This window comes from Antechinus flavipes, chromosome 5 (genome assembly GCF_016432865.1).
Source record: "Antechinus flavipes isolate AdamAnt ecotype Samford, QLD, Australia chromosome 5, AdamAnt_v2, whole genome shotgun sequence".
NCBI lineage: Eukaryota > Metazoa > Chordata > Mammalia > Dasyuromorphia > Dasyuridae > Antechinus > Antechinus flavipes.
The window spans coordinates 160,836,769-160,854,719 of NC_067402.1; the positions used below are offsets into that span (position 1 = coordinate 160,836,769).

Below are 17,951 nucleotides of genomic sequence, written 5' to 3' on the forward strand. Positions count from 1 at the left end.
TCTTGCGGGTCTGTCTAGTATCAATAGGGAATGTGTCCCTGTGTTCTTGAGGAATCCAGTCTTTGCTCTTCTGTAGTATTGGACACTAAAACCCTGCCAAAAGACATGGCAAGAAATTAGAAAAAGATTCACTTGGTTTAGACGGGAAGTAAAAATTCCTTTCCATTTAGCGCATTCAAATGGCAGTATTTAGTCTGAGATGGAGCTGTTTTGAAAACTTTGGAGATTTCTCAGTGCGGACCGATCAGATCCAGTCCACATGAACAACCTGTATAGGATGAGATTTCAGATCGAGAGGGAGCTTTTCATATTTTTTAATTAATTAATTAATTCATTTATTTATTTATTTAGAAGTCTATAAATGAGCCCATGAGCAATCATTTTCTTCCTCATCATGACCCAAGCTGCTCTAACCTGAAAAGTCTCCCAATTAAGAGACCAAGACGCAGTCTTTGGGTGTCCGGAGAATGCTTTTTGTCCTTTCAAGTCTAAAATAGATGGCAAAAATCAAGATGAATAAATCTAATAAATCCTTCCTCTCCCTCCCCACAGTTTAAGCAGTGTTTGGTTTTGCATTCCCGGAATAGTTGTAAGCATTGCTGTAGGCGCTGGCATTTGCTACTTTTGTTATTGGTTACTTAGAAACTGATCGGAGTTGTTTTGGTGCCAGCAGTGAGTCAGGTAGATTTAAATCTTGAGGTCTTTTGAGAGTTGGGCTGATAAACCAGGGTTGCAGAAGTTTGAGACCTTAAGAGAATTAAAAACAAATGTGGCAGTGGGAGGTGTGGGGGTGGAGAGAGAGGTCAAGAGCATAAAAGTAACTTTCCTACGGGGCATGGAAAAATTCACTTTTCAGTCAACCTCTTAACTGAGATAGTGGGACGGAATCGCGAATTCTCAAGTGAAAGGGGTTGACTGCCCAGATTAGCCAGTCCGAACTCAGACTTTGCTTTTCTGCTTTTCTCGGGGGGGAGGGTCATAGGCGGGCAGGTTTTGGGGACTGCCCTGGTGTCATCGTGGGTTCGTTCTTTTGAATGAGAAGCAGAAGGCGTTGCACCGTCACGAGGGACGCGATGGGTTTTTAAAAGATGAACCGCGTATTTAATTCTGGTCTTTTCCAGATCTGGGGACTGTGTGACTCAATGGTCACGTTCTTTTCCTCTTTCCTCACATCTCACTAAGCTCTCACTAAGCACCCACCACCACCATCCGCGTCAGGGCGCAGCCCATCCTTCGAAGACACGCCCCACTGGGAGAGAAAAATAGAACAAATTAAAAAAAAAAAAAAAAAAAAAAAAAAAAAACCAGAACACTTCCAACACCCCACGTAGCACTAAACTTTTTCCAAACTCCTTCCAGGTTTCTGCTTATCAGCCCCGCCAAAGCAGAGAGGGGAAAGACTGGCCAAACTAGCAGCGGGGCCGGGAGGGGACCAGCGTGTGCATGCCGAGGTGGGTGAGTGGGGGGGGCCGGGGCGGGTCTGTGACTCAGCAGCTGCGCCCCTCCCCCGTCCCGCCCCACCGCTTAATTCCGAAGCTCAGGCCGCTGAGAGTAAAAGAACTGCCCCGAGTGTGGAGCGCGCGAGCCTTGCCCACGAGCCCAGCAGCTGCCTCGCCCCCTACCCGCGTGCCCCCTCCTCCCGCTCGCTCCCCTCAGGGAGAAGCGCCCGCCGCCCCTCCCCCCGCTGCCGCGCGCCAGGACTCGAGAGGCAGCCACAGCAACTGCCGCCGCTGCCGCTGGGAGGAGCCCGGGCTCGCTGCCGCCGCCACCGCCGCCGCCGCCGCCGCGAAGCTCCTTTGTGAGACCCCGGCCGAGGGAGGGAGGGAGGTAGGTAGGTACCCGGCTCGGGCTCGCTTCTTCACTTGACACACAAAGACGGAGAGAGCCGGAGGGGCAAGTGCCCCGCCGCTGGGCCACCCTGTCTGCTGCCCCAGTCTTTCTTCTAAGCTTTCCCGCGGAGAGCGGACGGACGCGTGAAGGAGGGAAGGGAGGGATGATGTCGGGCTGCGAATGACGGGTTGCGAGGGGCCGTCTTAAGCCGGCAGGCTGCGAGGTGGTTCCCTACCCTCTCCTCACCGAGGGCGACCGAGGGAGTCTCAGGGGGCTCCAAGCACCCCGCTCCCCGGGGCTTGTCAGGGGGAAAGTTTCCCGAGGCATCCCCACGTAGTGAAGAAAAGAGGCGGGGGCCCCTTATCCAGGGAGAGATGCTGCCGCGGAGTCGAAGGAGGGAGTCCGGGAAGGGGGAGGTGGGGAGAGGAAGCCCCTCTGTCGGTGCCGTGGGTTTATTGTTGTTTTCTCGGCTCTGAAAATGGAGTGGACGCGATGTGAGGAGGCTTGCATCGCTCTCAACCATGTGCTTCCCCAGCCCTCCGCCACCCCCAGTCCTCCGCCAGATGTGGAGTCCACGCCGGGGCCAGTATCCCTCGGAGCACTGGACCAAGCTGGGTACCGGAAGGATGGCATAAGATAGGTCCGGGGCTTTGAAGGTAGAATGCAAACATTTCGGCAAACAAAGGAGGGTGGGAGAGTCCCTCTCTACCTGGGTTGGTAGGGCAAGGGGGCTTTGTTTCCCCAACAAGTCATCTGAAATAACTTCAGTCAGTTTCGGACTATGCCTCCCCTCATCTCCCCAGCACCAAGACTTGCAGTGGACTACTCGGGATAGGGAAGAAGTCCCATGTCCTGAGGGTGGCATTTCAACAAATCAATGCTGGGTCTCTGGATGAGGGTCATGTTCGGCAAGTCACCGGGAGATGGTTTTGATCTAAACGTTGAACCTTAGACTCCATTAATCAGGTACTTTTTAAATCATAGCGTTGTAAAGAGAGCTGAAATGGAAAGCAGATTTTTTTCTTTGCTGCCGGAACAGATAGTCATATAACTTCGTCTAGAAGTGGAGCAAGTTATTTGGTTTAGTAGTGGATGTAGAATTGTCATTCTCCTAGAATAGGAAATGTGGATATGATAAAGAACAATTAAGTGAGCAAAGTGACTTTTTTGCGTTTTGTCTAATTGGCCTTCACCAAGAGCAAGTTAAAAATCACTTGTTTTCTCCTCAGTAGTAATCAGTAAAGTTCTACTGTATAGCACATATCTATGTTATGTGCCCAGAAATATTTATATGTTTGCAACGTATTGGTTGTGGTATTTTGTTTGAGTTGCAGTTTAGTGGACTGTGTGATAGACTTATGGAATTAGAAACAAACTTCTTGTCATCTCCTTGGACATCAGTCTGAAACTTGGTGCTTGGTGGCTTTCTATCAGTGGGGTTACTTTCAAACCTAAAATGTCATTATGCTAACATACACACACACATACTTCTTGATCCTCAGAGGTGAAAAAAAAATGTGAGCTAGTAAAACTATTTTATTGAATTAGTTTTGTATAAGAGGAAATTCCTTTTTTTCCCCTTAGTGATTAAAAGATATTTCTCACTGAACACTTTGGGTACCAAGGATCTCTCATCTTAATTTTTCTGTCAAAAGATTAAAATTCTTATTTTTCTGTCAAAAAATTACAATTCTTAGTTGACTTGTCTTTCTCTTATTATATTGAGCAGTAAGATGGTGTAATAAAAGTTTGGAGTTGGGAGGACTTACAAGAAGAAAATTGTTGTTACAATGTAATGTGCTTTTTTTTTGTTCTTCATATCCTTTAAAATGAACAAGCTGCTCATATGAAGAACTGCTTTGGAAGAGAAAGGGCTGGTGGGGTAGATAGGAGCATGAAGAATGGTATTAGTTTTGTGACACAAATATTTTTGATTATTAAAGCAGATTCCAGATGAAAATTAAATAGCAAAACAAAAACCATCAGAATTCCTGAGCCTGGTTTTTAGTCGGTCTTTAAAAGGATGAACTCGTATAATCTTGCAGAATAGGGATGGATCTTTTGATTTCCTTTTCTTCAGGTCTTATTTCTCTGTTGGAGTCATGTTCTGCCCCTTCTCTTTTTTGATAGGTTGGTCATTCCATTTTATTGGGCTGGAAAATGTTTTAAGGGAAGTAACAGAAGTTGCATTCCTTGAATGTTTAAAACTGGATTGAAATTAATTTGAGAGATGCTGTGGGCAATTTGTCTGTTCTGGCTTCCAGGGAGAACCAGGGGCTGAAAACAGATGACCTGTTTTTTAAAACATGCAAAGTAAAGTTGGAAAGGACTTCATGGCTTTTCTTTGGGTAGTGGTGCACAGTTAAGAGGATGAGTTACATATATCCTGGCTTCTACTCTTCTGAAGTGGGGAATAGAGCTCATGTTGTCATGTTGTTCTCAGATGGACTTCAAGCTGTGAAAACTTTACATGATACTAAGGCAAAAAAAAAGCCTTGCATAACTCTGGGGAAAGTAGAGGTACTCTCTGTAGTCAAGCAAGTGTGAAATAGCTGTGAGTAGCTCTACGTCACCTGATGGGGCCCCCTGTTCTAGTTCACTTCCTTTTCCTTTCTTATTTCCCTTCTCTCTAATCTTGACTTATTTTTGTTTATCTCCTTTGAATAAACTTTTTTTTTATTCTTTCTGTAGTGGGGAGGAAGTACTGGACTTTGCCCTCTTTTGTGAACTTTTGATTAGCTTTTGCCATTTAGGGAGTGCATGAATAAGAGCCCAGAGGAAGAACCTTAGAGGTCACCTGTTTTAGTCTCATTACACAGAAGAAGAAATTGAAACCCAGATATTTGTCCAAGGTCACGCAGGTAAAATAGTAACAAAGCTGAGATTTGGACCCAGGTCCTCTTGATTATTCCCTATGTAGGCCTTTTTACAATAAGCCTAGTGGAACCTACTGGGTGGGAGTAGGGGGGCAGGGAATGGAAACAAGTTACCTTTCCCCTCATCGTGTCAGAAGGCATACTGGTAGTAAAAGGGATGATAAAATCAACATTCCTTTTTGTTTTCCTGGTACATGGTGCTATTTAGCCACAGTAAATATAGCTAAGAGTCTCTAGGGTTAATCTTTGCATTAACTACCTTGCAGTTTTGTAGGAGGCTCACAAGCTCATAATATATAGAGGACCTCAGGAATCATTCAGACCAAACTTTGGACAGGAAAGGAAACTAAAGCTGGGAGAGGAGTTAAGTGACTTGGCCAGGTCCTCTGATCCCAAATTCAGTGACTTTTTCACTGTGTTGGGTTCAAAGAACAATGCCTGTGAATATAAATATTTATTTAATAATAATAGCTGATATTTATTGCTAGCTTTCTACCAGACAATAATCTAAGCACCTTACAAATAATCCCATTTGACCTTTACAACAAGCTTTCAAAGTATATGCTAATGTTATTCCCATTTTACAGATGGGGAAATAAGGAATTTTCCCAGGGTCACAGATGTAGTGAATATTTGAGGCCTTGTTTGGACTCAGATCCATCTAGCCAACCCTTATTTTATTTATGAGTTCTCTTTTTGTTTTTTTCCATGTATCCAGGTCACCTAGATGAGATTCCTTAAATTATATTTGATGATGGATAATTGAGTGTCTCTAAATGTGTAATAGGGAAAATTCCATGTGAAAAATGCTTTTCAGGTGGTTGACCAATTTTGTCAATGGGGGTCTTAAGAATGGGATGATTTAAAATTATATCTACAGTGATGAAGTTTATAACCCCAAACTGGTGCTGTGGTGCTTTCCTGTACTTGATTAGACCTTTCCACTTTAGTGTCCCTTGAATTGTCTGTCCCACTTGGCCTCTCCATATTTTCCATACACAGCAACACATTGGTCCTGGGGCCCTAACAGTCATAAGTGATTTTAGGAGAATTCTGGTTGATATCTAGATGAGAGCTGGTATTATTCTGGATATGTTTGTGGGGGCAAAGAGAGCATAGGACTGAGGTCCTATACTTGAATCTATATAATTGAATGGAAAACTAATAGTTTTAGTGAGGAGCTGGTAAAGAAGAGAAAAAAAATAAGCTATTTAGAAGCATGGAAGGTAGTTTTGGCTTATTATGTATTTTACAATATTCACTTTGGACGTAATAGGTGTTCACTACACCATAAGTGCTCAAAAAATATTTGTTGAGTAGATAGTTTTTTTTTTTTTGAAACCAGATAGTTTTTAAATTCAGAAAGGAAAAGAAGCATTGAAGAATGAAGACTGGTTTCCACTTCTTACGTGTTTTTGGCAGAATTGTTCCAAAGGCTTCGTTACAAACCTTTTATATATCATTGTACATCAACATCTAACCATCTAGTGCCCTCCATAAAATTGATAATTTAAGATTTGGGGAGATAATTGAGAAATAGTATCATTCTGTAATAACATAAATATTTTAGATTTATCTATTGTGAAAGAGGGAACTTTGTATTTAATATAGTCACCTTATTTGAAGTCATGATCTTGTTTGTAATTGTCCAGCTATCATCACTTAAGATTCCTGATTCTGTTTCTAAATCATGATAGATCCCTGGATATAACATTTTATTGTTTTTCTAGTTTCTCTTCTGTCTCTAAATGAAGAAATATGAAGAAAAATTATTCTTATACTGATTGTGAAACTTAACTAACTGAAGTACAGTATTTCTGAGCTCATCTCAACTCCTTAGACAGGTGTTGAAATGAAGTATGGGTTATAGTCTTGCAACTTCTACTACCTTCCTCACTCTTTTTCTTCCTTTTTTTAAAAATATGCATAGTTTCTGACAGATACATTTCTCGTGTGTGAATTCTAGGTTTCTATTTGTCCTTATTCCTTATTAGGTACTTGATTCTTTTCTAGTGTATTAGCCATTCTGTCTTTCATTATACATAGATGCATAAGTCATGAGATAGAAGATTGGACAGGAATGAGCCCTTAGATACAAGAGTACAATAAGAAGACCAAGTTGTCCTGGTTCCTGCTCCATGCCATTTTGCATCTCAGTCTTTTCGTAACTAAATACCTGCTTAGACCATGACACCGACATCACTGATACTTGCTCTTTACTAATTTGTTCTTGTCTTTTGTGACAGGCTCCTCCAATTCTGGACTTGTCAGAATTAGCCAAATGACTAGTTTAATATCTGGACCTTGATTTCCTCATTTCTACACAAGTTGAATTGTAAAATAAGCATTCTGTGTACTTCCTCTTACTTTGATGCTTCATTGTGTCCTGAAGTTAACACAGGTTCTCCAGGATTTTGACAGTGGAATGTCAGACTTTCTGATTAAGCTAGTGCACAGGTGCAAGGTATGGTGAACTGTCATCTGGCGACCTGCCTATTTAAGTCAGAGGAATCCATCACTTAGTTGATCTCAGGGCAATCAATTTTTTAGCCATAATTGCTCTAAAAGTTCTTCTAATTGTAGAAGGGTTACAGTCTAAATTCACAGAAAGAAATATTTACCAAGTCAGTCAACCAAAATTTAATAAGTATGTGCTACTTGACAGCCATTGCTCTAGACCAGGGGTCCTCAAACTATGGCCCTGTGAGCCAGATGCGGCAACTGAGCACAATTATCCCCCTCACCCAGGGCTATGAAGTTTCTTTATTTAAAGGCCCACAAAACAAAGTTTTTGTTTTTACTATAATCCGGCCCTCCCACACTCTGAGGGACAGTGAACTGGCCCCCTATTTAAAAAGTTTGAGGACCCCTGCTCTAGATCCTGAGAACTGTCAAAAAAAAAAAAGCAAAAATTACCTCTATCCTTAAGGATCTTAATATTCTGATGTTAGAGACATGTATATAAATAGGTACATATAAGAAAAATGCAGAGTAGATAAGATAACCTTAGAAAGCAAGATACTAGCTCCTTGATTAGAGTGATGTATAGGTTGTCTCAAAAATCAGGACTTTTGGGTCTCCCTGTTTAAATTACTTGTTAAAGCTTCAAGCTACACCAAGACTTTTGGGATACCCTTTATAAATATCTAATAAATGCTGTAGGAGAAGATAAGAGAATAAGTGTTGATAAGAGAATGCTTTGCATAACATTTGTATAAGAAATGTTAGCTGTTAGATCCAGTTCAAGTTGGATGTTGAGATGTAATAAGGCACTCCTGAACCAAGGAATAAAGGAAGTTTACTGTATTTTAACACATTTAACACATGTATTTGTTAAAAATTGTGGTTCTCAGCTTCACTGGATTCAGCTTGGTAGGCAGATAAGGTCTGGCCATCAGGGTATGATTACTCAAGGTTTTAGTTAACCACCAAAACTGACAAGGACCAATGAAGTTGAACGGGAGGGCTAAAGTCCAGGAAGTCAGGGAAACTGAACTGAGAAAATGCTGGCACACTAAATAACAGAAGAAAATACCTTTTCTTTTCAACACTATCTTTCCTATAGAAGAACAAGAAAAGGTGATCAACATTATTAGAATTAACTCTCATTAGGATAAGTAGTTGTCTTAAAAGTATAATATAAGATTCTCAAATCTATTTGATTCTTTTGCCATTTGATGGCTATTGGAATTATAGATGGGACAGCACTCTTAACCAGGAAATTATATTTTATGATCAGAGGGGAGGAAAAGATTATTTGTGTATTATACATTTTAATTCTAGAGTTAACTAAATATAAATTATAGTGTAATCTAAGAGTGATCTATTTATGTAGCATTCTTGTAGGAACTCTGTTGAAACTGAGTTTCCCTTAATTAAAAACATACAGCTACATAATTAGGCAAGGCTTGTTTTTGGAAAAAAAAAAAACAAAAACCATTTATTGTAAATATCAGCTTGGTGGGAAATGACCACATACAACAAGATAGTTGGCTTTTTACCATCTTTGTGTGAACATTAACCATATTTCATCATTTGTCCCCACATATATATAGCATCCTCATTTAAAAAAAAAATACATATTAATTTCCATTAATGCTCTTGACTCTGTGAAGACCCAAAAGGTCAAAGTCTATTATTGGCTTTAACTCAGCACATCTCTTTATCTATAGAGAACATTAGAGCTGGGAATGGACTTGAAGATCATCTAATCTAGTTCCATTATTTTGCAAAGCAGTTCATTGGTTATTAAAAATACTTGATTTTTTTTTTTTTTTAACATTTGGTAATAGTTCATTACAAAGGGTACTGAACTGGCATTTGAGACCTGGCTTCTCCTTCTGGCCCAGTCACTGAATTATGATTCCCAGTTTTCTTATTATAAAATGAGGGGTAGACACTGTGAAGTTGATGTTGAACTAGTTATAAAATGATTTTTCAAATTCAAAAGTGTATGATTGCAAGTTAATTGCAACATCTTTAAACAGAATACCCTCTCAAGAGTTAATTCTAATTCTATGATGACCACATGACACAGATTTTCCAGGCCAGACCTGATTTCAAGAAAAAAAGTGTACTTTTAAAAATGAGGCCTTACAAAAGGAGTATCCTTTCTTAACCCACATGTCCTGATTTTTTTTTAGTTCAGAAAATAGGATCATTTTTAGACTAAAGAGGAATTTGGAAGTTCAAGGGGATCAAAGCCACAAATTTTATCCTATTTAAATATAAACTCTGTCTCATTCCTGGTAAAGTCTTATCAGTTTCCTTAATTTCTACAATGACTATAGAAATATTAATTGTTTCAAAGACAATAAATTTTTAAATTTTAGCTTAATTCTTCATTTTGATTTGAAATAAAATAAATGTTGTTCAGTCATTTCAGTTGTAACTAACTCTTCTTGACTAGTTTGTCATTTTCTTCCCCAATTCATTTTACAGATGAGGAAACTGAGGCAAACAGAATTAAGTGACTTGCCTAGCATCATATAGCTATTAAGTATCTGAGGCTAAATTTGAACTTAGCAAGATGAGTATTCCTGATTCCATGCCTTGTGTTCTATCCATTGCTTTTGAGTAACATATTCTAAGAGAAGATATAATTATGTGATGGCAACTTTTAAATTAAAGGTGATTTAGTCAATGCATCTGCTAAGCTCTCCATTCTGGTAGCCACTAAAATACAGTATCTTTTGCCATAACCTTTATTTTTCTGTAGTTAAGTTGAAGATACACAGGGCAATTCAAGGCAATCAATTTATCAAACACACACACACACACACACACACACACACACACACACACACCCCAAAATAGTAAGCACCTACTATTTATGTAGGCAGAATAATAAAATGCCAGGTTTCTCAAGGATGCTTTTAGGTTTTTTTCTCTCCCTTTTTACTATCCAGAAATTAAAGCATATATGTCAGTATATTCTAAAGTATGTAAAATGGCAGCATTGGTGACAATGGAAAGAACCCTGGACTTGAAGTCTGAAGCAGCTAGGTGATCCTATGAGGAAGAGGAGTAGACTTGGGAGTGGGGAAGACCTCAGTTCAGATATTGATTGCTTAACCTGTATAAGCTAAGTTTGAGTCCTCATCTGTAAAATGGGGCTAATAGTATTTTCTTCACATTGTTGTTTTGAGAATCAAATGAGATAAGTAAATCATGATTTTCAAACCTCAAGGTGCTACATAAATACTAACTTCTTATTAATTATTATGGAGGTTTGAATTTCTTTTCATCCATTAACTAAGTTTTTTCTCTTGGGCAAGTCACAAGACTACTCAGGAACTCAAATTCTTCATTTGTAAAATTGGAATTGGTTTATCAACCTCATGGGATTATTATGAGGAAAGGTCTTCTTTCACTATACCCTGCTGTCTCGGTAGTGCATGAACTAATGCTTTCCTTTGCATAAGATTACTTTCAGCAAGCAGAAACTTTGAATTGGAAAGAAGACACATTACCTTCATGGCTTATTGTGGGGGAAGAGGTGGCCTTGTGCTCTGGGATCTCAGAGGGTAGTATAAGCTTAGACTGGTTGTGTTAATCTTTAATAACAATCAGGTGACAGGATCCTACTTGATTTTAGGAGGAACCTAGGTAAATGGGAAGTGCATTTCAGTAGAAAAGACTGGCTGGTAGGTGGTGAATTTTTTAATGTCCATGAAGAACCATGAAACCGATAAAAATCTATTGAATATATCTTATTGAGACATTTGAAATCATCACTAATGACTTCAGTTTTCAAGATTTAGAAAAGCAGGAATCTCTCCAATAGGATTTTGTTAATCCACTTTTCTTGGCCTCCTCTTCCCCTTTCTCCTAAATGATACCAGGAAATAATTAATAATCTTGAAGGTACAAAAAGAAATTCCTTAATTCAAGGCGGGATATTTTCATGATATGTGGTTATGAGGAGGATTAGGGGTCTAATCATAGAAATAATGCTTTGGGGGATTTTGTTTGGTGTTCATGGGCTGTTTACATATATTGTGTGTGTTTTAGATAGATTTATGTATATCTATATCTACACTCACATTTAGAGGCTTTTTCTTATTTTCTTAAGGTTACTAGTTTAGTATGATGGCCTTTCCTTACAATATCCCTGAACAAGGAGTGCAGTCTCTACTTGTCAATTTCTGATGGAGAATTTGTTACATTGGGAAGTCTGAGTCAACAGGCTCAGACTGTTGACTTGAAGTCTGGACAACTTCATGTTATTCTGCTATCTCTTTTAATTATCTTAGTTTTAACTTGTAGGTCATTTTTATTACAATCTTCCTGCTCCTGGTTCAGTGTCCAGTTGGTAGAATTATTTGTTTCTCCTCACTGCCTACCAGAAACACTGCTTTTGTGAGGTTCTGGTGTTCTGAATAGGTGTTAGCTAGCATAGATTGAACAGATCCCTGACATTTCAATCCCAGAACGAACTCTTCTAATATAAATAAGATTTCTCTGCATTTCTGTATATTCTTAAGGCATTTATTGTTAAACTTTACTTTAGCACAGATACTTTAAAACATAGTAAGCAAACTGCTTTTATGCTTTCAACCTGGTTCATTCATAAGCTACTTTTTTTTATACTTTATTTTTTTTAATGTTTTTCTCCACATTTTAAAACTTGAGATACGTGATGATTAAAATATTAAGGCTTTTCCTCCTATTTTGAAACAAAATAACTGGCAAATAAGATTTAGAACATGTTGCCTACATGTGCTTTTTGGGGGACTATAGTACATAATAGAATAATTTCAAATATTTCCTATTTATAGTCTCACATGTTGGACTCTTCCTGTTTCATCAAAAGTATGAAAAAATATACATTTTTTAAACTGCAGATTAAATAGTTGAGGTATATCTGGCACTTAGTTAATTGATTTGCTGATGCAAAAGTGACAAATATTTTCTTTAAAATCCCTAAAATTCTTCTAAAATATGTCATTTTAGTCTTATAGTAATTGAGGATTTTTTTTGAAAATAAAATCTTAAGATTAGAATGAGTCTAATAAAGTCTAATAATAATGAAAAAGTCTAATAAAGCACCTTTTTTTGGATTAATACACTTCTATTCCATGTTTCTTCTCGCTACCACAAAAGTCCCTAAACTTCACAGAAAGAACAATGAGATAATGATCTGTTATAAAATGTTTTTTGTTACATGTGAACTGCTCCACTTCTGTTGTTATATTCCTAACATAGTATTTGACATTTAGTAAATGCTTATTGATAGATTGAATGTCCACACTTTGGTTTAAATATTAATACACGAGATTAATGTGTTGTGTGCTTGAGAGGTACTCTTATTAACCAAGGAGAACCAATTTTTTAAGGACTAATCAAATTTTGGCAGTATTAATTGTTTTCATTCTATTTTCTTGGCTTCTGAAAGGCACTTGCCACATGACTATATCTCATTATTACATGTGTTCAGTAAGTTTGCATATATAGATTGTATTAAACTTTGACTCCTTTGGATGTGAATAAGTTTGAGTACTCTGTGTGTGTGTGTGTGTGTGTGTGTGTGTGTGTGTGTGTGTATTTGCTTGTATGTGTAGTGTTCTCTCTAGTCAAGAGTGATTTTTCCTTGTATTTTTCCCAAGAATTTGAGTTGTTTTTTAAAATTGTTTTATATACAATGTTGTTACCTTGTAAATTGTTTGGCTGTGCTTTCCTTACCCTGCATCAGTTTATTCAATTCAGTCCCTTCAAAACTATTCTTTTTGTCATTTTTTGGGGTTGTGATATCCTGTTATATTCCTATATCATAATTTGTTCAGTCATACCCCAGTTAATGGTACTTTCTTTATATCTAGTTCTCTGTTGCTACTGAAAGAGCTTCTATGAAAATGTTTTAGATATAGGTATCTTTTTTTTTTTTTTTCTTTCTCTGTTTTCTTTTTGGCATATAGGTCTAGAAGTAATATCCCTCAATTAAAAAGTCAGTTCAGTGTTTGAGGTGGTGGAAGGGGGGGAGGATATAAATAGTTTCAACTACTTCCCAATCCCTATCAGTGCTCCTCTAACAATTTTCATTTTTAATTCTCTACTTTTAACTTTAAGCATCAGTGGATCCATGGTTTTATCAGTATGGAGATTATCTACTTCAGTATTGATCTCAACCCATCTAGATTTTCTCATTTTATTATGGTTCTTAGGTTTTCTTGTAAGTCTTTGATGTTACTAGAACAAGTCTAGATTTGGAGTCAGAGGATCTGGGTTTTTGAGAACTTTCTTGTATTACCTTGAACAACTTAATGTCTCTTAGACTTAGTTTCTCTATTTTAAAAGTGAATGACTTAGATTATAAGATCTTTTGTATTGCTAATTATTTTCTTATTTTCATGGCCACTAGTGCATCTCTTAGGTTATATCTTGAGCTTTACTACATGACCCATCCCTACAAATACCCTATTTAAATCTGGAAGTGATTATCAAGTTCTTAAAGACTCTTCCTTTGTAGAATTCAAGTTCCAGCAGACTCTTCCTAGTTAGAAACACTTTTCCAGTATGGATGGTCTCAGCATCAGATAGAGTCAGCTATCCATGGACAAACCAAGCTAAATACGTAAAGGCCACGATTGGTAGGCTATTTGATGATGAATTCTTTGGGCATGGAATTTCATGAAAAGAATACAGAATTTTTTTGAAAATGTTAACAAATCATACAAGATATTTCACAGTGTTATTTCATAGAGAGGAAGGAGAAAGAGAAATGAAGAAGGTGATGTGAGATAGAAAAAGTATTGTAATCTCTATTTATGCTAAAGTTCTGAATGAGAAAGATAAAATTAATGTAATAGTGCTTTCTCTGGGGAAAAAAAAATTCCTCAGAGTTTTGTGGAGCAAATGTTTCCATAATTTGTTACAGCCAAGTGCATTTTTTTTTCCCTTCCATTTTCAATGATGCAAAACCCCTAAAAGCCACTTTTTCAGCGTGGGAAAAATAGTGCTTTGATGGGGGTAAAAATCTTTATCTTGTGGTGTTTTAGTTTATTGCTTCTAAAGGTGATAAACATTGTTTCTGCAGTTAAAAGCATAAATGATTTCTTCTTCTCCCTTCCCCCCATAATTTCATAAAATGAAATTAAGCCAAAGAGGCATAGACAAAAATCCCTGGTCATGACTTGACTGAAAGGGGAATGAAACTTAGACTCTTGATTTGATGCACTATGCTTCTGAAAACATTCCTTGAATGAAATTAAGGAAATCTTTTCTACATGAGGTTGCCAAGACTAGAGATATGATTTGTTTAGGGCCACCCTGGAGTAACTAATAGTCAGGGTATGAATTTGGATCTTGTGACACTTCTTTCTGCCTTGCTGCCTGCTTCCTGATGATAAAATGAGCCTCTTCTTCATCAAGTGCTGTTTAATTTGTCTTTTGTCAGTAATTATTTCAAACATAGTTTGGTTGTTGGGATCCAGGATTTTCAACAGTAGTCAGGAATTCCTATTTTAACAGTTGTAGTCAATTTGTTTTTTCTACCTCTTTTATATCTCCATAGTTCTTAAGGTATCAACAAAACCCAACTCCCTAGGGAGTCCTTTAAAATAAAAAGCAGTTTACAGACTCGGATTTCCTCAGCTTTTGGATCTGCTTGTTTTATCTTTATTTCCTCTGTCCCTGTCATATAGTAGGTACTTAAATGCTTCTTTAATTATATGCATGAGTTATGGTGCTCTGGTTATTCATATGCATATTCAAATGTGATTTCCCCTTGTATTTTTAAGGTCGCTAAAGTTCTTTTCCGTAGTTTTTTTTCCTAATAAACTTTTTCACCCCCCCCTCCTTTTAAGGTAACTATAAATAATGTGCAGGTTGCTGGGCTTGCATTACGTCTCCTTTCTTCTTCCCCATCCTGTACTCCATAGAACAGTCTTCACCATGACCATTTCAGTTACTCTTTTAAAGGAAAAAAAAAACAACAAAATTGAGAGCTACTGAATAGAAGTGAAGTAATGTTTGCTGCTTCTCAGGAGAGATAGTCTTCCAAAGATAGAATATTAAAATGGAAAAGGGGGACAAAACAACAAAATATTTGAGTCCTCAGTGCTTTTTATATAAATACAAATTCCACATTTAAGTCACTCTATAGTCTCGATTGTTACCTACTTTTTCAACCTTATTTTATACTGCTCTTAAACCTTATGTTTCCAACTAGATTCATTAATACTGGGGAATTAAGTATTCCATTTTCCACCTATATTTTAACAAAGCTATCCCTCTTCTCTTTTGTACAGCTTAGAATATTGGACTTCTTTCAGGGTTCAGCTTGGAGAACCAAATCTGTTGTAAACTTTCCTAGATTCATTGTTTATGTTCTTTCCCTTATCAAATAGTATTTCTTTTACTTGTAATGTTGTGTCTTTCCCATAAAAATAATGTTTCTCTGCGAGAGCAGGAGCTATTTAATTTGTTGCTGTATCTTCAATGCCTGGGATAGTATCTTTAATGTAGTAGACATATTTATTGAATTGAATATTGAATCTTTTGAAGAGTAGGATGGCAACCATTATGGAGAACAATTTGGATCTATGCCCAAATGGCTATAAAACTGTGTATATTCTTTCATCCAGCAGTGTCTCTGCAGGGTCTGTATCCCAAAGAGATCATAAAAGAGGGAAAAGGACTCATATGTGCAAAAATGTTTGTAGCAACTCTTTTTGTTGTGACAAGGAATTGTAAATTGAAGGAATGTCTATCAATTGGGTAATGGCTCAAGTTATGGTATATGAATGTAATGGAATTTTATTCTATAAGAAATGATGAACACAATAATTTCGGAAAAACCTGGAAAGATTTATATGAACTGATGCTAAGTGAAGTGAGGAGAGCCAAGAGAACATTGTACATAGTAATAAGATTATGTTATGATGAAGTGTGATGGACTTGGATCTTTTAAACTATGAGATAATTTAAGGCAATTGTAATAGATTTGTGATGGAGAGAGCTATCTGTATCCAGAGAGAGAACTATGGAGACTGAATGAGGATCAAAGCATAGTATTTTCACCTTTTTGGTGGTTGTTGTTTGTTTGCTTGTTTATTTTTCTTTCTCTTGCTTTTTCCTCTTTTGATCTGATTTTTCTTGTACAGTATGACAAATATGGAAATATGTTTAAAAGATTTGTACATTTTAAACCCATATCGGATTGCTTGTCTTGGGAAAGGCAGAAGGGGAGAAAAATTTGGAACACAGGATTTTCCAAAGATAAATGTTGAAAACTATCTTTACATGTATTTGGATAAATAAAATACTATTTAAAAAAAGTAGGATGGTAAACTGGCAGCCTGTTTTCAGGGGGTTTGAGGTCTAAATTTCTAATTTCTTAATTGGTTAAACATTGGTCACATTGAATCTGAGCTTTAAGTGGGTGTTGGGTTTTTTTTTTTTTTTTTTTAAGCTAGAGAAGCATTGACAAATGGCATTTCCTCTTCTTATGTGGCTATTTCATTTTGTTATTATTCTAAATTTTTATATTTACTTGCTTTTTAAATAGGGACACTGACTGAAAGCTTATGGAGTTTTTATTTATTCTCACCCACTCCGTTTTATATTTTTATTCACCCGCAATTTAAATGTGATGAATTCAGGGTGATTAAATATTGGGGGCATAAGAAATGTTGGGTAATTTGACTAGCGTTTCAAGATGAAAATGTCTTCACTTTCACTTGTGCATACAGACCACTTATTCCTTTTCAGTAAAGATTTTTAAATGAATTTGAGTTGTCCTAGGGAACCTAATTTAAAATACATCTATTCAATAATATTTAACTACTGTTATTCTGAAAGAGGTGTCTGAGAATTGCATTTTGATTTATTTGTTTTATTTATTGGTGCATTTAAAAAAAATCATTTCCAGTATACATATTGTCAACAGGCTTTCCTTAACTCATGTAGAAAGCAACCTTTGTAACAAAGTAAACCTGAACAACAAAGTGATCATTACTGATAGCATGCATTACATTCTGTAACCATAGTCAGCTTTCTCTCTGCTGAGGGAGATGTTTTGTCTCTCATCTGTTAAGATCAGTCATTATATTTAGTTCAAATTCACATGTCTTTTATTGTTGTTTTAAATTACTTTGTTGTATTTAGCAAATATTTTATTCTCATTGTTATTCTGATTTCAATTTGCATGTTTTCTCTGAATTTTTCCATTTTTTTGGTTATTATACAATTATATATTGTATTATATATTTTTCACCCAGTCACTAGTTAGTGGGTACACCACATTGTTTCCAGTTTTTTGCTAGTGAAAGATGTGCTACAATAAATATTTTGGTGTCTTTAACTTCCTGGTGATATAGTGCCAATAGAGGAATAACTTCATAAAAGAGTATGAACAATGAAGTGATTTTTATTGAATAATTTCAAACTTGTTTTCAAAAAACAATTGGACTAATGAATGCAAAACTCGGGAATAGTATATTTGTGGATCTCTTTTCCCCAGAAAACCTCTACAACATTCAGTCAACAAAAACATATTGTCTAGTACGTGCCAGATACTGGGTATAAGGCAAAAAAAAAGAAATAGTTCCTTCCTTCCCCTTTTTCTTACCCCACCTCCCCAACTTACATGTATCCAATATAAATAGAAGGCAATATTTTGGTGTGGGGAAAAACTATTAACATTGACTAAATTTTTTTATTTTGGTTGAGGTAAAGCTTCATGGTTGTTTTTTAAATTGTGTATCTGTAATGATTTGGAGTATTCATTTGATTTTTTTAAAAGAT

The 17,951-nt window shown here is 36.9% G+C and overlaps 1 protein-coding gene across 2 annotated transcripts in view; it reads left to right on the forward strand.

Annotated features, from left to right (window-relative positions):
• Positions 1–393: 393 nt before the first annotated feature.
• The window catches only part of LOC127539056 (protein FAM107B), an 86,989-nt gene continuing 69,431 nt past the window's right edge, over positions 394–17,951 (forward strand). Inside the window, exon 1 of one of the 2 annotated variants that reach the window (XM_051963033.1) lies at positions 394–1,831. In XM_051963033.1, the coding sequence (XP_051818993.1) occupies positions 1,444–1,831 (388 nt within the window). In that variant the 5' untranslated portion in view covers positions 394–1,443. The remainder of the gene's footprint in view (positions 1,832–17,951) is intronic. The other variant, XM_051963035.1, reaches the window with a different exon arrangement.